The sequence below is a fragment of the Malaclemys terrapin genome, chromosome 8, assembly GCF_027887155.1.
Source record: "Malaclemys terrapin pileata isolate rMalTer1 chromosome 8, rMalTer1.hap1, whole genome shotgun sequence".
Classification (NCBI taxonomy): Eukaryota; Metazoa; Chordata; order Testudines; family Emydidae; genus Malaclemys; species Malaclemys terrapin.
The window spans coordinates 29,477,866-29,500,867 of NC_071512.1; the positions used below are offsets into that span (position 1 = coordinate 29,477,866).

Consider the following 23,002-nt stretch of genomic DNA (forward strand, 5'->3'; position numbering starts at 1 on the left):
TGATTCATGTTGCTAGATTGGAGGGTCTCCTTTTGACTGTAACTCTTATTTCTAGGGATTTGTAACTCTACTCTAAACATTTTGTTGTAGTCTGATGGTAAAGCAAAAGCATCAGCCTAGAGACATTTTCTGATGAGTTTTGCAAAACAACACCTGCCCACCCCAAAAAAATCTGCTTGGCCACTCCCATAGAAGAGGGAAGGAACAACATGGATTTTGACATAAAGTTCCTACAAATGGCAATGCAGAGTGCATACACGTCAGGACCACATTTGGATTTCACATGTACCCCTGTAAATCTGGAGTAAATCAACTGGCTCCAGCTTTAGTAGAGTTGCTCCAAATGAACATTCCTGTGAAAAAGCAGAATCTGGCCCACAGAAAACGTAAGTTCTTCTTTTAGTCCCAGCACTAATTTAAATAAACGGTACTGAACAGTGCTGTACATATAGGCTGTAGGTCACAAGAATTGTATCAGATCTTGGACTCAATTACTAGCCCATACTTATTACATTTTCCAGGATCAAATACATCATAACAGCAAAAAGCCAAGAAGAATTGGCATAAACCAACGGAGAGTTGGGCAAATAGGGCAAAGAGAGGTTATGTGAATACATGTTTGATGAAAAAACACATTTGCTTTGATAATATTTTGACCATTTAAATTGGTTTGCTGTCATAATGTGGAAAGTGAATATTTGTTTGTGCAATGGTTTGTGACATACAAGTTCACCAAGCCATCTGATATTTTGGGTTTTTGTCCACCTACTTCTAAAAGGGTCAGCCAGTCACAGATAATCCTATTAGTTCATCATATCCCAGAAAGAGGGCTTCATCCTGCACTACTGAAATCACTGTGTTTGACCAATAACTTCAATGGGCGCAGCACCGAGCTCATAATGAAGAGACAAAGTTAAAGCAACTACTTCATGGACAACCCGTAGGCTGAAAAATGTTTGCATTAAGTGTGTGAACAATTAGAAATAACAGACAAAACCAGTCTGCTTTTGTACATAATACATGCACAAAAAGAAAGCCAAATTTTGTCAAATCACTGTCTGTAAATTATTTCTCCAGCTCTACCATAAATAATAATACCACCTAACACTTTGCATCAGTAGATGTCAAAGCACTTTACATTATCATTATCATGGCTGCCCCGGGGGCGGGGGCAAGTGGGGCAATTTGCCCCGGGTCCCCTGAATCCTCTGGGTGGCCCTGATCATTATCCCTATTTTACATATATCTGGAAACTAAGGCACAGAGCAACGATGTGATTTGTCCAAGGTCACCCTGCAGTCAATGGCAAATCAGGGAACAGAACCCAGGACTCCACCCATTAGGCCACACTGACAGTCATAACCACTAAGTAGCCATATTTTTCAAGTGAGTTAAAAATAAATCAGGCACCTGCTGATACAGAGGCTATTATTTCATAATATGCTGGTAATAAAATATTTAAGGAATCCATCTCATAGTACCTGTGTGTCATTAACTGGGCAGATACTGCAATAATATTTCCATCCAGATTCACTTGGTATTTTAAATTAACTTGATTTGCCTGTGCCCTTCACCCCATTGAGTTAGCACCAGGCAAATTTCTCAATTAAGTTTTAAAAGCACAAATATTCACGGAAAATGAATTTCAAGGTAACGTACACAGGAATTTGCAGAAATTGAATTTTGAATTTCCACCTGTGAGTATTTGCATCACAAGTGCTTGAGCACTAATTTAACCTGACAAATCACCACCAACATAAACAGATCAAATACTATCTACTCCAAAAAATCCTCATGTTTATGCCATGTAATTTTAAGAATTTACAAAAGTATCAAGTAGTTCTGGAAAAAAAGAGAGGAAACCAACCAGTTCACAGATATTCTCTGAGCAACAGACTAAATAGACTGGGTAAGTTATTTACTGAGAATTATTCATTTCTAATCAGTTTCCCCTTAAAGAAAGGAACATATCTGGCTCACAGATTAAAGGTACTGGAATCATTTTCCTACTTAGTTTTTTGGAGGAGGTTTGCAAGAAGAAGAACCTTGCATCATATCCTAAAAGCAGCAAAATTTAGGTATGGAGGTTTGATAGATCAACAGACGAACCACGAAATACTATAATTCCCTTATTTACCTCTCATAAGGCAACTCTTATTGCTGCAAAAGACCCAATTCTGCTCAGTTAAACTAGAATAAGAATGGAACAATTGCATCAACCTCATTGGAATGATTCTGTATTTATACCCCTATAGCAGAAATCAAAATGTGGTCTAAAGACTGTCACCCACTGAAAATGTGGGAAAACTAAAAGTTTTCATTGCAGGAGACTTGACATACCACTTATACATGACTCCAGAAAAACTCAAAGATATGCTAGCTAGCCACTATCTACCAAAAATGAAGTTACAAGACCTGCTGCTGACTTCTTATGTTATTCTAGAATGAAATATTATAATTATCCTTATAAAAGGATGAAAAACCCCTCCACCTCCAAATCGATCTGTGCTGTGTAACACTAATCACTGCTGAGTCATGCTGAGTTTAAAGGTTATTGAAATGTTACCAGATACAATATTTTTCAGGGTAGAGAAAACGATAAGACAGAAGGCATAAAATGATTATTCTGTGTAACTAGGAGAACCACTTTGTAATTAAGAGACATTTCCTGTAGCTGTAACATATGGTGACTCAATTCAATAAATGATCATTTTGTAAAAAACAACGGCAGACCTCAGACAACAGCAGTGACAGGGAGCCAAGAAGATTCTTATGCCCCCATGGAAAGAGACTAAAGAAACTCTGAGCACCTGGGTAGGCAAAAATCGGAACCACAAGGGGATGAGCAGGAGATTAAGCTGCTTTTCAGTAGCCACTGTCCTTTTTGGCCTCTGAATTGGAAGTGCAGTAGGCTGCACACCGGTAGAGACACAGAGGCCCACAGGGCAGTCACAGAGCTTTTTTTTTTCTGGCCGATGGGAACCTTGTTCAGTGACTAACAGGTCTTTGTATTGGCAGCTGATAAAAAAGTACTCTGAGAAAATGACTGCAGGAGAAAGAAAAAGGGTTTCCAAGCAAATACATAGAAACTGTTAAGTCTTCACCCTATGTTATTCCTATTACTAGATTTTGTTGAGGCAGTGCATGGGCAGAACATATGTCACAGTTTTCATATATTTAGTGCAGACACTACGCCAAAGCAAATTCAGTGACAGAATTTTGAAGTAAGACCTAGGAATGTTCCTTGAACGTTTTAAGTATCTGAACTCCTTAAATATAGCTAGTGCTTCCCGAGAGGTCAATACACCAAATCACTCAATTGCAAAAATACCATCTTGAAAACATACTCCACTGATACTCCAAAATACTTGGTGTTCACACCTCAACTGCTAGAAGAGGGCCTCATCCTCCCTGTTTGAACTAACCTTGTTATCTCTAGCCTGACTCACTCTTGCTTGCATATTTATACCTGCCTCTGGAAATTTCTACTACATGCATCCGGAGAAGTGGGTATTCACCCACGAAAGCTCATGCTCCTATACATCTGTTAGTCTATAAGGTGCCACAGGACTCTTTGCTGCTTTTACAAAATATCAGTGTAACATCCCACCACTATCACCACTACAAACAACCTCACAAATACCAATGCACACAACTTACTGGTGTTCTGAATAAAACCCAATAAACCCGCTTTACTGAACAAGAAAAGACTAAATAAGTTCTTTACTATACAAGAAACTTAAAGGGCTACTTTCCAGCAGCTAAACCAAAATGTAAACTATCTTTAAGCATTTATCTGTCCTGGGATGCGATCCTAAACTGAAATATCTACTGGGTTTAATAGTTTAGTTGTCCTGCTGTTGTGAAATTAAAACAAGATGAAAATATCTCCCCCTTCCAAAATGTATTAGTGCATGACTCCATTCTTTAGCCATATCTAACTAATAGGGGAACCCCAAGTTTCTTAAGTATTCAGAACTGTACTGCTACCTGTGACATTACTGATGATTGTCCCAGTCTTGCAATCATTTTTGCGTGGATTAATGGCACTCTGCAAAGGCATAACAACCTGCCCGCTTAGATCAGATTTCAGGGTCAGGATGTAAGTTGGTGTACATATAAGGAGGTAACTAGAACAAGGCAAAGTGATGTTTGTTTTTGCTTTATAAGAACCATCTCTGGTTTGATGGGGGAGAACGGAGAGGAAATAATCCATGCACCAATGAGTGGAAAAGACACAAAAGCCCTTTAGAGAAAGGCAGGTTAATTTCAAACTTCTATAAAGGATATTCAAAAAGAAAACACACACAGATTAATGAAGTATACAACAGCTTCCCTTTAATAACTACATGAGATAAACACAAGCTGTAAATACAAATTAAAAGAAGCAGGAAGAATTTTATACAGATGACTAAGAAAACATGAAGGGATGAAGTCAGCTATCCAACCAATGCACTTAATTATAAGTTTGGTAGAAAAAGACTATCATGAAGTTCTGTTTACAACTGTAACATTTCAAAGCCCTTCATTATAAAGGAAACCAACGTTTATATGTTGAGAATGTTAAGAAAAACCAAAACTTAATGAAGTGTGCCGTAAAACTAAAAACAAACCATTACAAAAACCCTATTATGCAAACTGCTACACAAATGAAATTGGGGGACAGCTACACAAAGGGAAATATGTGGATTGCTACATCCATATCTGGTGTAATGAACCTAAACCAGCTGCACATCTGTGTGAAGAAAGGATCTGGATCTCAACAAAATGATTACTGATGTTGCAGAAGTGGAGAATGAAACTAGCTTTGAAATATTTGATTCCTTTGATGGGAAAGATATGAAAAAGAAATCCAAAACCACAGCCTATTTACTGTACCATTCTCTCCCACTCACTTTTTACCACAGAAACCTCTTAAGACAGAGGATTCCATATCAAATCACATTGCCTTGGGAGGCAATATACACAGATCGCTGCATGAAGTTGAGGTCACTCAGATCTGTCTCCTTTTTGGCAAATCCAGATGATGCAGTTTCCTCGTTTATCCTGTACCTGGCCAACATAAGATGGCTAAGGCTCAATCGGGATAAAATGCAGATGATGCTAGCTAGCAGGGTTAGGTAATTAGAAGAAGTGTCAGGGTGCATGTCTGATCCATCTGTTGGTGGCATATATACAAATGATTTGACAAAGCAGGTATTTTGGACAATATTAAGGTACTTTTGAATCTGACTGCTCTTAGATAGCAAGCTAGAAGCAGAGACTCAGACTGATTTTGTTAATCTGTGTTTTGCAAATGAGCCTTGCCTATTCCTAGCCAATGAACACCTTGCACAGTCATTCATGCCTTTGCCACTGTGACACTGGCAGACCAGGTACCAGCTCATGCCAAGGCCCATAAGCCTCACTGAACACTAACAAATGCATAGCTGGAAACCAGTCTGGCTCACCTGTGTGTTAGCTTTGTTAAAACAGATGTTAAGTTGATAAGAATGTGTTTAGACTTGATGGAATGCTTGTAGGATGCGGCATGTATTGATCTCACTTATAACCTCTGTAGTCCATGGCATAAAGTTATATTGAGTGTTCGCATTGTAAATCTCTGTAACTGTGGAACACCAAACAGGAAAGAAGCATTAATTAGCATAAAGTTCTGGTCCTGTGGACAAGAAGCCTCATTGAAACCACATGAACCACTGTGAAACATCAAAGGACAAAAACTTTGTTGATTGCCCCCCCCCCCGCCACACCCACCCATGAAGAGAAGATGGGTACCACACTTGATTCATCAGTTTGAACTCTGGGGGAACGGAACAAAAATGCCTGATGAGAAGAAACTGTATCACTATGCTGCTTGGAATTCGTCAAGGGCAATATTTCTAAGCATGAGCAAGGAATTCCCAAGTTGCTTGGTTTGGATTAGTCCTAAAGGACATATAGAACTTGCATATCATATCATTGCATATTACCTTTTGGAACCAAAGACTGGATCTCATTTGTGTGTGCATGTTTACCTGCTTTAACCGTAGAAATAACTCTCATTTCTTTTTCTTAGTTAATACATCTTCAGTTAGTACTATAGGATTAGCTACAAGCATTGTCTTTGGTTTGAGATCTGAGGTACATTTGACCTGGGGTAAGGAACTGGTCCTTTGGGACTGGGAGTAACCTGAATATTATGGTTGATTTTTGGTGTAAAGGACCATCTATCACAAATGTGGGCTTGCCTGGGTGACAAGACAGCTTGGAGTATCCAAGGGGACTGCCTGTGATTCCATGTTAAGGCTGTTATAGTGCTTTTAGGAGTTCACACTTGGTTGGTGAGGTCTAATTATAGAACACACCCAATTTGGGGTTTGTGCCCTCTTCCTTGACAGTCTGACCTGAGGTTGGCACTTATGTTTGTGAGCTACCTTAGACAGCTTGACAGCCACCTCCAGGTTACATTACTGCAAGTGATAATAAATTAACCACATTCCTTGGTAACCTGTGCCAATGGTTGATTACCCTCACTGTTAAAAAGTTGCATTATATGATTGTTAATAATCCAATAATCTAATTTAGTTAATGTGAGAAAAAGTTTCATTCATTTCTAATTTTGGTCAAAGTTTCAAATTTGGTTTGATCTCACCTGGACCAGTTCATTCATCCATTTTTGGGTGACACAGCAAGCTAACCTAAACCCTGCCCACTATTTTTCACACATGGTGAGAAATACTACTTGCTGAAAGCCACAGAAGGTGATTTCAGGAGAAGAGATCAGTTTAGATTTTAGCCTCTGAAACCTTCACAGCATTGACGAGTGTAGTAAAGATACAGAGAACTGTTACTGCCTACAAGACTGTATGCAGTAATCTTCTGCACCAGTTTGGCTTCAACTGGCATCTGATTAAACAGTAATTGGACATGGCAGCAGCACTTTTTAGTGACTTCCTTGTCCTTATTAATAAATCCTATTTGTCAATTTATAGTAAATTAGGCCAACTCTGCTTTCAGCCTCATTTTATTTTAATCAAAAAGATTTATGATCCTCCAGGTTATACTACACCTTCCATTATCTTTGTAGCTAGTAATCAAGATTATGTCTGTCAAAGTCAAGGGGCAAGGATTTGAGGTATTATTAAAAATATTCTGGCATTGGCACCATCAGTATGAAATTTGATTCTCGGTGGATGCTTGCGGTTTATTTGTTAATAATATACATTATTGTGTATTTCTTCTTGCCTTATGGAGCTCTGCTTACACAAGCATGCTGTGTTTCAGTGCTTGTGTAAGCAGATGCTATAGATAAAGGACTTCCGGGCTTTCAATCAGCAGAAAGAAGAGGTGGAACAAGTCTACCACATGAAAAATCCACATCCTATACTAATGGACAGGAAGCAATCTCCATGAATCCGATGGTGGAACCTCTGGAATACGTCTACTAATGTAACTACTAAGAAGTAAACCAAAATCCTAATTTCAATTGAAAAGAAATCTTTGAAGTACCCTAAAATATCCTATTATAGATGTTTCCAGACTTATATCATTCAGACTACAGGGAAGATGACAAAGTAGGGCTTAATTAGAATTTCAGAATGATAATGCAAACAAACTGAAAAAAATAGAGGAAAATTTTCTCTTGTCTCTTTCCATTAATGTACTGATCTTAGGTGTTACTTGTAAAAAGCAGGTACAAAAACTTTTCAGGCAAGAATTTGATTTTCAAGAAGACAATATCCCTTTAAAGTGTGGCTTATTTCCTCCAAAAAAGTCTGTGACATCAGAGCATGCCACAACATCATGAAAGACCAAGTGTGACATGAGTGATGGCCATATGTAATGTTTGGGTACTGCCACATCCCGTGGCTGATGTGAGATGGATGGACACAGTTAAGTCAGTTGGGTTAAATGGTTTTAGAGAGAGTCAGTAACAATCAAAAACAATTAAAAGGACAATCACGTTTTATTCTCCTTTTAAAACCAACAATCATAGTAAACATTTAATATTAGAGCATTTTGTTCTGTGGAGGACACATAACCACTTGGCACATAGCATGACAGGAGCTAGTGTGGCACTTAACACTGGCTTATTCCAGTCACACAAAACAGGAGCCAAAATACTGATGTTCAGTTTTGTGGATTAAGCATTTCAGCATGTGAATAACCTGATCCCCCCCTTGCCAAAGCACTTAACCACAGGTTTACCCCAGAGACTCTCAGAGGTATAAGGAGGAACAGACTCCAGAGAGAACAGAGGAGGCAAGTCTTTCTGACCTCCACATGGCTCAGTGACTGAGACAATGAGACCAACGGGCCAGGACTGATAGAATGCAAGAGGCTTTGATACAACTGTACCTATTGTGCATGGGCTTTGTCTAAATGAGCCGATCACCCGTTCTGAGGCAAGATATGGCATTGTACCTTTCCGTTCTATAGGAGGTAATTCTGCTGAGGGTCTCAGACAGAGAAAGACGAAGGCTAGAAGATATGGTGAAGTCAATGCCAGAGCTGCACAGGAAGGGTAAAAGAAAAGAGCCAATCATGAGAGGCTTTAATAATAAGGGGGACTGTCTGGTGTGACTGATGGCTTCAATTGGGTGGCTGGTCAGACTGAAAGAAAGATTAATAGTTAAATACGCACAGCCTGACTAAGCGGGGACATAACAGTCTACAGATACCTGAAGGATGAGGACACCAAGGAGAGAGAGAAATTACTTAACATAATAAGAATGGGTATAACTAGGACTGAGAGGATGATATTAAGAAAAGGAAATTCAATTTGACATTAAAATAAGCTTCTAAGAGTGAGATTTATTAGAGTGCAGAATGGGAAAAGAAAGGGGTGGGAGCTTCATCTCTTTGGACACTTAAATCTAGATAGATGAGTAAATGTACAATGGTGAACAATCCTGCATTGGCAGGGGACTGGAGGAGAAGTCTTCTTTATATAGGGTTACCATATTTCAGCAAGCAAAAAAGAGGACGGGAGGAGCCCCGCCCTAGCCCCGCCCCTGCCCCTCCCACTTCCCGCCCCCCCAGAACTCCCAACCCTCCCCCCGTTCCTTGTCCCCTGACTGCCCCCTCCTGGGACCCCTGCCCCTAACTGCCCCCCAGGACTCCACTCCCTATCTAAGCCTCCCTGCCTCTTGTCCCCTGACTGCCCCAACCCTTATCCACACCCCCACCCCCAGACAGACCCCTGGGACTCCCACGCCCCATCCAACCACTCCCCACCCCCTGACAGCCCCCCCCCAGAACTCCCAACCCATCTAAACCCCTCTGCTCCCTGTCCCCTGACTGCTCCGATCCCTCTCCCCACTCCTGCCCCCTGACAGCCCCCCCCAGAACTCCCAGCTCCCCACCCCCCCGCTCCTTGTCCCCTGACTGCCCCCTCCTGGGACCCCTGCTCCTAACTGCCCTCCAGAACCCCACCCCCTACCTAAGACTCCCTGTTCCTTGTCCCCTAACTGCCCCCTCCTAAGACCCCCCCCAACTGCCCCCCAGGACCCTACCCCCTACCTGTACCCTGACTGCCCAAAACTTTCTCCACTCTCCCCAAAAAGCCCCCCCCCGTTTCTTGACTGCCCCCTCCAGAACCTCCCTGGCCCCCTTACCCTGCTGCTCAGAACAGGGTGTTGGGCTCTGTGCGAGCCGAGCCGAGCCGGACACGTGGCTGCGCTCCCCAGCACAACAAAACCCGGTCCCTGGCCCTGCACAGTGCTGCTGGACCGGGCTGCAGGGGAGAGCTGCCGGCTCAGAATGCAGGGCGGATCCGGCTCCTCTACAGCTGCTCCGGAGTCCAGCCCGGGACTTTCCTGCAGCCCTCCCAGCCGCTCGGTCTGCTCTGCCGGGGGAGGGGGGGAATCCCAGACATTTTGAGTGTTTTACAAATTCCCCCCCGGACGCTATTTTTAGAACAAAAAGGAGGACATGTCCGGGTAAATCCGGACGAATGGTAACCCTACTTTATATCAATTCTCGGTTATAACACCAGCTGAGGCTCTGACTCTCTAATTTATTTAAAGTCACCTTTACTGTGGGGAAACATTTCTGCTGATCCCTTTCTCCTGATGCAGCACTGAACAATCAGAGTCAATGCCTCAGGTCACTCAACATCTGCTTTCTCACTGCCCTAGAGCAAATGGAAACATTTCCTCAGGCTTGGCTTCATTGTTAACAGCCCTCATTAGGCCAAAGCATAACACATCACTGTGCTTTTTACAGGACTCCTGATGAGTATGTTCCTGCCTCACCACCCTCAACCAGCAACTGTGGCCTGTAATCCTTGCTTAAGCCTTTCATTTGTATACTCTAGTGCAGGGGTAGGCAACCTATGGCGCACGTGCCGAAGGTGGCATGCAAGCTGATTTTCAGTGGCACTCACACTGCCCGGGTCCTGGCCACCAGTCCGGGGGGCTCTGCATTTTAATTTAATTTTAAATGAAGCTTCTTAAACATTTTAAAAACATTATTTACTTTACATACAACAATAGTTTAGTTATATATTATAGACTTATAGAAAGAGACCTTCTAAAAACGTTAAAATGTATGACTGGCACGCGAAACCTTAAATTAGAGTGAATAAATGAAGACGTGGCACACCACTTCTGAAAGGTTGCCGACCCCTGCTCTAGTGGATGTAAATCCTCACTTTACCTAAACCTACTGTAGCAGGGGAAAAGGATCCCTACACAAATCAGCTAACCGATGCATAGTTATGTCTTGGGAAGCATGAATAAAACCTCCAAGTGTGAACAGGTGGGTGCTATGCTTTCTTCTTTCATAGTCTTCCTGTCTTGGAGGCATCAGATGAAATTATAACCCCTGCTGGTGCCAATGGTCTTTGCCTACAAAATACACACATACACAGGGGCTCTTATTTTAGAGGGCCACCCATTACTCCTCCCTTATCTCTCAACCTCTCTGGCTCTCCACTTTATCTTGCAGAGAGCAGGAAGTACTCCTACATTCACTGATAATTATTCTAAGTACTGTACCTTCATCAGAAAAATCTCAAGGCTTCCAAGGATGGCATCACAGGATGGGAATCTAGTTCACTGAGACAGAATCTCCTAACAGCAGCAATATTTTGCTGCGCTGATTTTTTTCACACTAATCAAACTTGGCAAGGGACTAGCATTCCACTATCTTTCCCCCCACCCTGATGCTGTTAATGGAAAGAGGCCCAGATAGGATAACATGTAAAGACCGAGACGTTTGAACTCTCCTTCATATGTGGAAGAGTGCAGGCAAGATTTAAGAGTTCCTTCCAATTTCTCCTCTTCCTGGAATTCAGACTGAAGGATTTTTCTTGCACTGACTGATGTACGGGGGATTTATGCACATATGTTAATAGACCCAAAGAAATAAAAGAAAGGAGTTGTTTTCCCAAATGGCATAGTCTAAGAAATTAGAGCTGACATATAGTCTCGAATAGCTGCTTCGGAGGCTGGGGGGAGAGCAGCGTGGCCAGAAGTGGAGATATTCTGGCCCTGCCTCTTCCCTTCTGTCTCTGCTGGCTGTGCTGCCTATCCTTGCTCCCTCTGTTGGAGGGAAAGGCTGTGTCCCACCTCTCCCTCTCTATACCCGTTCATAAGCTGACCCCCATCTCTGGTGCTTCCCTTTTTTACTAAAAAAATTCAGCCTATGAACGAGTATATATGGTAATTATAATTTAGCCATGACCTGTGTGCTGTCTATCATAGTGATTGTGTAAAAAACATACTCAATAGACTATGTGAATTAAAATCGTGCCATTATCTGCATAAATAGGAGTCCATACAGTCCACAAAATTCAGTATTCAAAGACGGAGAAAAGCCAGAAAGAAAGACTTCAGAATCTATTTTATAGTGATCCATCCTCAGACTAACAAACATCCTACAAGGGAAGGCACAGATATTTTTTAAATGATGGTATCTATGATGGGGAAGGGAGAAAGCAATCGATATGCTGGCCAAAACCTTGAGAGCTAAGGGTTACAGGTTCAGACACACGCACTGATCCTTGAAGCCTTGGGCATATGGGACCCCAGTAATGAGAGAGTGCTGAGAGAATGCGGAATCGGTCAACGCTATGCTCGGCTGATGCACCATCTCATGGAGTCAGATGCCATCGGGTGGTCGAAGGACATCTACATAGAACACATCACCGGACATCAGCAATACCAGGAGGGATGAGCTGGAGTGCCAATGAGAAGTGCAGTCAGGAAAGTAACTGAAATACTTTCCTCCTGGATTGTATTTTCTAAATGGACAACCAACCTAATTCTGAATTACTGAGGGACAATCTCCACTCATTGATATATTTTGCTTTCCACAACCAAATCTCTGTACAACTTTTCATGAGTGATGTACCCGAGTATTCGGATTCTAATATCTAAACTCTATTGTTAAATCTAGTCACATAAATTTGGGTTATTGCTAATTACGTACTCTATGTATCATATGACTTTAAAAACAAACTTTGTATTTGTGGATAATCTAAGCACTATACCAAGATATACAGGCACTCTTTTCTCAACCTATGGATTATATAATTTTTTTAACATTAACTTTAATAAAATGTTTAGAAGACTCATATGTCATTGTTTCAGTGGAAATTGTATAAAGTGAACTTCAATTAAACAGCTGCATGTTAGCTGACAATGACATCCTGAAGTTATTCCTGCTGGTCCCCATAGGTGGCACTCTTACACTATCCGCTGCTTAGACACCAATGCTCTTCAAAGGCAAGAATCCTGAAGGCAAGATTTCCTACAAGGCTTATCTGTAACAAACACATTCAGTACCCAATATGGGGAGAGAGCAGCAGCAGAGATAACTATCAGCACTTACTTTCCCCCATTTTAAAGCCGGCATATTTCTACCCTCATTAAATGGAACTGTCTGTCCCACAAGCCTGCCAGCTCAGATTTAGAGTGAACAATTCATGAGCTACCTCACTTTTAAGTTCAGCCTAAGATATGCAGTGTTATACACAAGAGACATTGCTAACAAATATGTACATGTATCAAAGGGGTAGCCGTGTTAATCTGCATCTGTAAAAGCAGCAAAGAGTCCAGTGGCACCTTATAGACTAACAGACATATTGGAGCATGAGCTTTCGTGGGTGAATACCCTGTATCCGACGAAGTGGCTATTCGCCCACGAAAGCTCATGCTCCAATACGTCTGTTAGTCTATAAGGTGCCACAGGACTCTTTGCTGCTTTTACAAATATGTACATGTGCATTCCAGTGGGAAAAAAGACTTAAAAAGACACCAAATGTAGCATTCCTGGTGTAATTGTACCAAAGGGCCAGCTTTAAATATGGTAATGCAAAGAAGATTACAAGCCTACTACTTCCACTGCCATGCTATCTATAGCAACTGGAAGAAACTCTTGATACCATAAGCTGATTGGTGATTGGTCACTTGAACTAAACTTTCTGCTGAGTGGCACTCTGTGATTTTGAATGGCCACCATGAATATTGAAACCCCAGATAATTTAACACCCCATTTCAGGGAACCCAGAGACACCATATACACTTCAGCTCAATTGAATGAGGTTATAAGGAAAGTAAGGGTGGTTGGTGTTTTTTTCCTCCAGTGATATACTCCTCCACACAGGATTTTCTCCAAACTTACATCAAACAAGGAAAAACAAATGCTGTGAGGGAAGATTTAGGGTAATTTATCAAGATCTGGGAAATAGCTTCCAGATGGACAGAGCTGTTTGGTGCTGGCTGGTGAGAAGGAAGCAAGGTATTGTTATTGAATTAGCATGAATCTCTGGTGGAGAACAGCTTGGTAGAAATAGAGTGCTCCCTTCATATGGTTTACATTTGGACCTGTCAAATTTTACTTTTACTCAAAAACCCACGGTGAAGATGCAGGGTTCTTTTTTACTTATTAAATTTTCCCTAGTTCCCCCTGTACTAGTTACAAGTCAGTATTTTTAAGCTGTCTGCTTTGCTTTAAATGCCACACCTGGGTATGTTCACTCTTTGCTATGCTTGGATGAGAGTTTGGTACTTGCAAGCTCAAAAGTGGTTCTGTATCAGACCAAGTTCACACAGTGAATGTCACCTGAGAATGTGAGTCAGAAAGAGAGAGAGAGAGAGAGAGAGAAGAAAAGCTAAACTTTCTATAAGATTTTTAAAACAAGTCACCTCAAGAGCTTATCAAAATGGTTCTAAGTAAAGTTGATCCACTCTGAGGTCTAGTGTACACTAGAGAAGGTTTGCTGGTATAGCTCTACATGGATAGTTATACTAGCAAACCCTCCTAGTGTAGCTGCAGCTTTTACCACCCCCCCCCCCCGCATCTACACAAGGGTTTTTGCCAACATAAGACATGTAAAAAAACTCTCCCCCCCCCCCAACCAACATTATATTACCAATGAAAGTTTGTAGTATACACCTGGCCTGCCTCACACACAGCTACTCCACAACATGTATCTTCTAGCATAACGCATACAAAATATGAATGCATAAATCTATATATTCTCCAGTGACCATGGATCAAAGTTATTTACTTTCATTGACATTATCTCAGCAGTCTCCTAGTCCTGCTTTCAATAATTCAGGGTTTGTTTGTTTTGTACCTACCAAATTCAAAATGATCACCCTGACTCTTAGTGTTTTACTGACACATGGAGACAAGATAGCCACAGATTTCCCTAAATTATATTAGTCAAACTTTTGTCATAAACTGCAGCTTCTGACTGATTTCAACACCCAAAGAAAGTCTCCAAAGTTATTTGTGTAAATAAGGAGCAATGGTTCTCTCCTAGATAAACTGGGTGATAGTAAATAAAACGTAAAAATAGTAAATATGAATTATAGCTCTTTTTTGCAATAAGATTTTCCTGGTTCTACCTCTGATCTTGACTTTTCTATCCTTAGGTCTTCACTTACAGTGATTTGCGGAGTACAGAGACCCAACGCCCTGCCAGCATGGCATGGGCGGTGGGTATAATAGACCAGGGAAGACTTAGCCTTCCTTGGCACTGCCGCTGACCTGCTGCCAGAGACCTGGGCCGCAATGGCCCCCACCTTGCCTGAGGCCCCCACCCCCTGCTGCTGCTGCCTGCCTGGTCTCCTCCACTCCACCCTCTCCCTCTGGAGGTCCCCGCTGCTCACCACGTCCCTCCTCCTCGGGGTTGGGGGACTGAGGAGGGACGCAGAGAGCCAGCGGCCGGCTGGGTGCTGGGGCCAGCAGCTCGGGATGGGGGGGCTTCAGGGGCGGGAGGGACTGGCACTGGGGCTGGCCTGGTGCCTGGGGGGCTGGCAGCAGTGGGGGGGTTTTCAGGGTGGGCTCGGGCCGGCACTGGCAGTGGGAGCTGTGGCTCAGCTGTGGGGAGAGCCATCAGGGCTGGGGGGCCCGATGGCTTGGCCTGGTGCTGGGGCTGGCCCGGTGCTGGCGGGGGGGAGGACAGTGACTCGGCTGGGGGGGCTGTCAGGGGCAGGGGGCCGGCGGCTCAGCCCGGTGTGGCTGGGGCTAGTGGGCTGGGGCTCCTCTGGTCGCAGGGGGGGTCCTCGGGGCGTCTTCTTTTATAGGGGTGGTTTTTGGGGCTCCAGTGTGGGGGGGGGCAGGGCCATGGGTGGAAGAGGTGGGGCCATGGGGCTAGCATCCCCAAAGTGGGGGTTCACCCGCCGCCCATGCAGTGCGGGTATAAATAGCAGTGTAGATGGTGAGCCACTGCTAAGGGAAGTAAAGTAGATTGCCCTACATGTATGTAACATAGGGTATGTACCCTATGCTGCTCTCTACATACCCAAGCAATGCCTCCCACATCTATACTGCTATTTTTAGCAGTGTACTGTCCTCTGTCTCCCTGCTGCAGTGAAAGGCTCTGGCTGTGGGGAGGCAATGGGAAAAGGCTTCGCCAGCTCCCCACTACTGGCATATTTCCACTCTGCCTCCTCTCAGCTGGAGCCTTTCACTGCCATGTGTAGCTTCACACACCAAAGAATATGGACGTAGACTGCCTTTCACTGCAGAATGTAGCTAACAGTACCTTACACACTGCTGCAAGTATAAATAAGGTCTTAGAGAGGCTCCAGTGAGATACCACTAGGAAAGATTGGTGTGAAGAGGCCTGTACTTTATGTTGTCCAAGGCAGCAAAAGTTCAACTCAGCTTGTTACATAAAATTGTTTGTGAAACTCAGCAAAAGCTGGTGACAAACAGACTGGTACAAACTGGATTATTTATGTGAAAAGAACTGTGATAAGGGATCTGCAAGGCTCCTGGTAGAGCTACGGCTTGATATGATGACAAGCTGAAAGATTCTAGAAATGGGAGGAATTGTTTATAGCTGAAATCACCAAAATGTGTTTTGATTGGTTAATGTTAATAGGCTGAGGACCCTTCTTGGACATTGTGTACCTGGGAGTCATTCAGCAAGAGCAGGAGAACAGTTGGACTAGAAAGACAGAGAGTTTACCATCATGGCTCCCACCTCCACCACCTCCTGGGGACCCCCCAGATCCATTATGACACTACTGAGTCTTGACCATCCTGATCCTGAAACGCATCCTGAACAGACTGGGCTAGAGAGAGGAAAACACCTGACACCACCACCACCAGCAGCTTGCAGTAGGGCCTAAACAGCATTTAGAATATGAGCCTTGGGTTTCTGCTGTCAACCCCTCCATCATGTGTCCCATTCCTAGCTCTCTCTTTTTGCCTTCTGTGTAATGAGACAGCCAAAACTGCATCTTTGTACACTGCTGTGTACCAGTGAGGTAGCTAAAAGCAATGCCCTACATTGTCCAAAGTTGGAACAAGGGTGCCAGGCCTCACAGTGGCAGATAAGACTGTGTGTTGGGCCCACGTTTCTCCAGCAGCAAGGTGGCAAGTAAGAGTCACCACCAGAGACAGCAGCAGTATTTTCTATCTTTGCTGTTCTTTTCTGGTCTCTTGTTTGTGAGTGTATTTGTTTTATTTTATCTTCCAGGGAACAGGAGCAGACTTCAACAACAGCAGCAGCTCCAGACTATCTCAATTAATACCATCTCTAATACCATCTAAAAGACTGTCAAACAAGGGGTTTCCCTTATCAAAACTCTCTAAAGTGAAAGGGAAAGGAAACAAGGGAGATTGTTAAAAGGAAAGCTTTACTTAATACGTCACGTTTCAAATGCTTTAATTGTTTTCTGTTCTTTTTCTGTATCTTTAATAAAAAGGTTAAAAGATTTGTAATGGTGGTTGTTACAGTGGGAGTCACCAGGGATAACACAAAATCCCAGATCACACTGAACTGTTCAATGTTGTAAGCATGAACAATGATTTCATTAATATTTTATCCTTTGTGGGACAGACACAACAGGAGAAAGCCCATGATTGATGCAACCCACTTCTTAATCTAAAGGGGATGCCCCATTCTTTATACTTGACAGCCCAGTCCCTGACATATATGAACATATGATTATTTGCATTATTTAATTTTATATTTTAAACACCATAACTACTTTATATGTCATGCTACCCTTGATAGTTCTATTAAGCTCCCAGTTATCTCAGTGGGAGCTGGGAACCTAGATGAAAGGCAGCATGTAGCCCTATCATTAACAGTGGAAGTTCTGCACCAGCACTGAGGAAATGGTATTGCTAAATGACTAGATTTTCCGGTACGCAGTACTGGTATTGATAGTAAAGTATTCTCTCTCTCTCTCTCTCTCTCTCTCTCTGATACTGCTAGGTATTCTATTACTAAGGATAAGTGTACTTCACATCAATAGTATTTCACATTTTCAAATTACTATACAAACATTAAGACTCACAACTGAGTTGAATTAGTGCTATTGGACCCAATCACCAGCTCTGTACAAAATGAGTATCAATTAGTGGTTACCATATAGGAACATCTCCTATATACACCTCTACCCCGATAGAACGCGACCCGATATAACACGAATTCAGATACAACGCGGTAAAGCAGCGCACTCCGGTGGATCAAAGCAAGTTCGATATAACACGGTTTCACCTATAACGCGGTAAGATTTTTTGGCTCCCGAGGACAGCGTTATATCGAGGTAAAGGTGTATAAGCACACTTATACCAATGGTGGTACCTTACATCCACTTTTCCCAGATGTACATGACTACACAAGGTGCAAGACTGAAGAATTAGGCTCATTATCCCAATTTGAAAGAGGAAGACAGTTTACAAGACTTGGCCAAGGCCACACAGAGTTAGTGACAGAGTCAGGATCTAATTTAGACCTAACTTAGAGCCTCAGTCTTCTTCCCCCAGGCCTGGCTGCTTCTAGCATGGCTGTTTTGGTGCTGATGTTAAAAATGAAATCAACTTGTCCTTTTACATTCTCACCAGTATATAAAAAGTTTAAAGAAAAAATACACACATTACATGGAAAAAACATCTGTAGCTATGTGCAGTTAAAAGGCACACAACCTACTTGAGCAAGGGATGTTTGAGCTTACTTGCCTGTACAATTGCCCCCCTATTTATACAACATTAAGGAAGCCAGCAGAAAGCTGAGAATACTGTGTGACTTTTAAGGTAGTTCAAGTATAGTCATACCTTGAAACCGAATGGACAAGTGCATCGATAGAACTCCACTGGATCATTGTTGCATGTCCCATTGTTCTTACATGGACTGGAAAGGCAAGGATTACACTTGGACACAATGCTGATATCTACCGGTCCTGCAAAAATGAAAGTGTAGAATACAAGTGGAAAATGTGGATTGCAAAATTCATTCTTAGTTAATGCACAACATATTTACCAGTACTGACACTGTGTGTTTTCTGCCCCCTGCAGTAACAATAGTATGTGCCACTGATAGCACTTCATATGATAATGTTTAATCACAAGGGATTAATTCAAATTTTAAATCCCTCAAGTGTTGGACAAATCTTAATGATATCTGGATTCTTGTCTAAAGAGAGAAACACCCAGCCTGCAAAAACGGACTGCACGTGTCATAAGATTGGTTTACTATCAAGATTTTTGGAAATTTCCACTTCAATCAATGCTGGAAATTCTGCAAGAGCAGCCTCTGACTACTAATATTTGGCATTTCTAGTTTGTGGATGAGACCAAAAGAGAAAGGGCAGATTCAGCAGCAAAAATTAAAAATGGGTACAAGACAGTTGCACAAAGATTTGTGAAGCTCAAGAAAGGTTCAATTAGAGGTTTAGGAGATGGTTCAATGTTTCACAATCCCTAGTTTTAATATGGTTTATTTTTTACTTAATTCCTTCCTGTTCTTATTGTAGAAAAAGCAATATGCAAAACATAGATATATCTGGGAAATGATGCAACTGTTATTGCCTTGGATAAGCACACCAATCCATATTTAAGCCATTTAATAAACTACATATTTGGAAACAACTATTTCCAAACAGGTAGGGGAGGGTGTGACCAAAAGTACTCCTGCACTCACACCTTACATACTATTATAATAATCTTTGTACAAAATATGCCTTGTGAGGCATCATTTGAAAATTAGTAATTCACTGGTCAATAATATCATGGTGAAATGTATGTAACAACATTACATGTTAAGTTATGAAGTCCCCCTGCATGAGGTTCATAGCACATGTTTAAAACCACAGCCCTACCCAGACAGAAGTATTCTGAACGAAGATTTACCTCAATTTACATATAAGTAGTGAACAGGGTCCTTGAGACAGCTGGGAGAGGAAATGGTAGTAGACAAAGCAAATTTGCATTTCAGCAAACAAAGATGAGGAGAAAGAACATGAAGCCTCCTTCACCTCCAGACTCTATGTCGCCTTCTTTACTGTTTGAATAAACTTTGCTTTGAGGGGTAACTCTCAGAAGAATCCACTTCAAAGACTATCCAATTGGACTATAAAAGAAAGGGGGCAGAAAAACCCAAGCTATCTCTCACTCTCTCTTTCACTCAAGAAGACAAAGGAACCAGACCTTTGACTTTGGGGGTAGATCCTGATCTCAGAATTTGGTCAGCCATGTTGCTGGGAACCTGTGGTAAGAATTTTACCTTAAACTAAGACAAGCTTGTTATGTTCTAGCTACTAGAAAGTATTTTATCTTTATTTTCATTACCATTTCTGACTTTAATACCTGATACTTGAATTCACTTAAAATCCTATCTTCTTTTGTTAATAAACTTGTTTTATTCTTTAATCTAAACCAATCCCGTGCTGTGTTTAAACAGAACTCTTTGAAAACTCCAGTTAAAGTAGCTGACTGTTGAACATTAACTCTTTACAGGGATAATGAGTCTTTAATATCTAAAGTGTCCAGGAGAGGGCTGTACAGTGCAGAACACACATTTCGGGAGTATTCAGTATTGGGAGTGTGTTGAGGCCACCCTGCAGGTAGTAACCAAGGCTGGTGGGAAGCCAGAGTGTGACTGGAGTGTTGCTGACAGGCTGCTGGGGCCAAAGCTACTGGGCCAGGGCTGCAGCTACACACAGACACTCCGACTATGACCTGCATGCCCACAGGCTCTTTGTGAGCAGCCCGTGTTGGGAGCTACAACATTAAAGCACTGTGAGGCACCGAAGGTTGCAAGGCAGGCGATGACACAACCCTCATTGGTCTGGATTGCACCCCAGAATGTGACAGAGTGTTTGTGGGTCAGCAGGAACCTGAACACAGTCCATAATAGTGGAATTTGGAGACTCAAGCTGAAAGCCCAGAGCCAGATGAAAATCGTTTTAATCCTACAATGAATACCAGCCTCCAGCTACCACTGTAGTCCTCTGTGATTCCCCTGTACTCTGCACAGTCATCTGTCTGTATTGTCTGGCTTGCTTGCGCCTTGCAGATCCTAATTGCAGTAACTAGCTCCTGTTTGTGGAGGGAGGGAACTGCCTATGTGGGGAAAGGGAGTATCGATGCTGAGGCAGAAGAGCAAATGACTGGGTAGTGGAGGGTTTATTGCAAGGGTAAGGGAGGCAGCAAGTGTAGGGAAATGGGGGTGGCAATAAAGCTTCATGTAAGCATATTGAAAATATATGGATCAAAATGGTCTTGTCAATCTTTCTTAAATGTACTGCTTTGTACACAAGAAACACGACACTTGGACATGAGAGAAAGACAGTACGTTGTTTTCATTCCATTACTTTTGAGCATGCAAAATCCCTGTTTCAACTCCCTAAGGCACTGAGAAAAGCCTGTGAAAAATGTAAACAAAAATAGAAACACACGAATACTTGAAACAAACACAGATGCTAGATGCCACACACTCAGGCATCTACACCAAAGAGAACTTATGGCTTCCTGTGTAAACACAGAATTACCCAAATTTAAAAACAAGTATTTATTTACTGGACCTGAATAGGTCGTCTGCAGGGCAAAGCACTCAAATTGTCAAAGACACTCCATCGGAGTAGTTACTGTCTGTTGTGTCCACCTCTAGCATGGAGTTGGGTACTAAATCAATCAATATTACAGCTCTGTTGAGATGTTAATAAAGATAGGCAAATTTGGAAATGTGAAAATAAAACTGACTTTGTGGACACTAACTTTCAAATATTAATGACTCAAATGATTTTAAAATGTAAAAATGGTCAAAAGAGGCTAATTTATTTCAAGCAGTGAAGGTCTTAAAGCACTTTATTTCCTTTATATGAAAATATTTCTTTTAAGTGCAAGGACTCCACAAAAGTACCGGCTATAAGTAATAAAGCACAGACCAAGCACATGATAGATGGGTGAGGTGGGCTGAAAAGGATTTCATGAAAAGTTGGTAAAATCTGTTGTTCATTGGCTGAGATCATTTAGTCCATGGTGAATTTTCATCTCTGAGTTACGTCTGAGTGAAAAATATGCTTCATGTTTGAAATATTAACAGACCCTTTCACTGATGGCCCCTTTTGGGCAGTGCAAAATTAGCAACCAGGTGACCTATCAAATCATTATTAATATTTATTATTTACATAGCACCAACAGGTAGCAAAGGGCTTAACAGATATGTACATTGACAAGGACTTTGCTGCAAAGAGCTCTCAATCTAAGAGGCAGATTCTGATGCCCTTATTCACTTGCTTACACTGCAAGTAGTGTCATTGAAGTTAATAAACTACTAGTAAAGTTAGGTGCTATTCAGTCCGAATAAGGGTATTGAACCTGGCCCTAAAAAATACATTACCCAGGGAAAGGGCCCAAAAAGAAAGGAATACATCCAAAAGAAGACTTTTCTTCTCCTTTTCTGCGTTTGTGTGTTTTATATTTAATCCATTCCTGTCCTGCTTTATTTTCACTTTTTTCCTATTTGCCGTAAACTCTAGTTAGATACAACACCTTGCCTGACTTCAGCAGAAGAGATTAGTCTGAATGGCTGTAGTTATGCCTGTGGGCTTTTTCTCCTTTATGTGTTGCTCTTCTGTTGTTTCTCCCAAAAGTGCACGAGAGTAGCTATTTGAGGAAAACAAGGTGGCCCAGGAGGCAACGACACCAGCTTGGATTATACTATACACTATATATAGATATATATGTACACACACACACACAGACAAACACACAGTAGAACACAGTCCATCTATCCCTATGGCATTGATCAAAGCCAATCAATGAAGGAGCTAATCAGAGCTCCAGCACTTAAGTAGCCTATTTCTTTGTCCTTGGGGGTTTGATTTATAAACCATGTAGCAAAAATCTTCTCAGTCTAGTGCAGTCCTTTCTAATAGTGCTGCAGACAAGGAGGACAATTTAATAAAACACAGAGCTGAGTCTGCACTACTTGTGCCTCAAGTCTGGTCCTGTTCGCACTGTTCTGAGACAAGGCGTGGACATTTGGCTTTTAGTCCAAACATTGGGTTAAACCACAATTTTGACAAAATACACGCTAATTTAGAAAGCCCTGTGAGTCACTCGTCAGCCTTGTCATACTGTGACTGACAGGACTATGGCAATAATGAGAGGAAGGTAGTGGGCTGGAATGAAGAGATTGTTTTTATTAGGATTTAATTGCAATTGATGGTGGAACTCCACTGACTTCACGGGGCTCTGCACAGGTAAAGGACAGAGTTCACATACAAGCAATTGCAGGATTGGGGTGTAAGTGTGCATACGGTGG

At 42.1% G+C, this 23,002-nt stretch overlaps 1 protein-coding gene across 1 annotated transcript in view; it reads right to left on the reverse strand.

The window, feature by feature from the left end:
* The window catches only part of SLIT3 (slit guidance ligand 3), a 779,517-nt gene that overhangs the window by 103,332 nt on the left and 653,183 nt on the right, over window positions 1–23,002 (reverse strand). Inside the window, exon 26 of the mRNA XM_054037022.1 lies at window positions 18,511–18,635. Within this exon, the coding sequence (XP_053892997.1) occupies window positions 18,511–18,635 (125 nt within the window). The remainder of the gene's footprint in view (window positions 1–18,510; window positions 18,636–23,002) is intronic.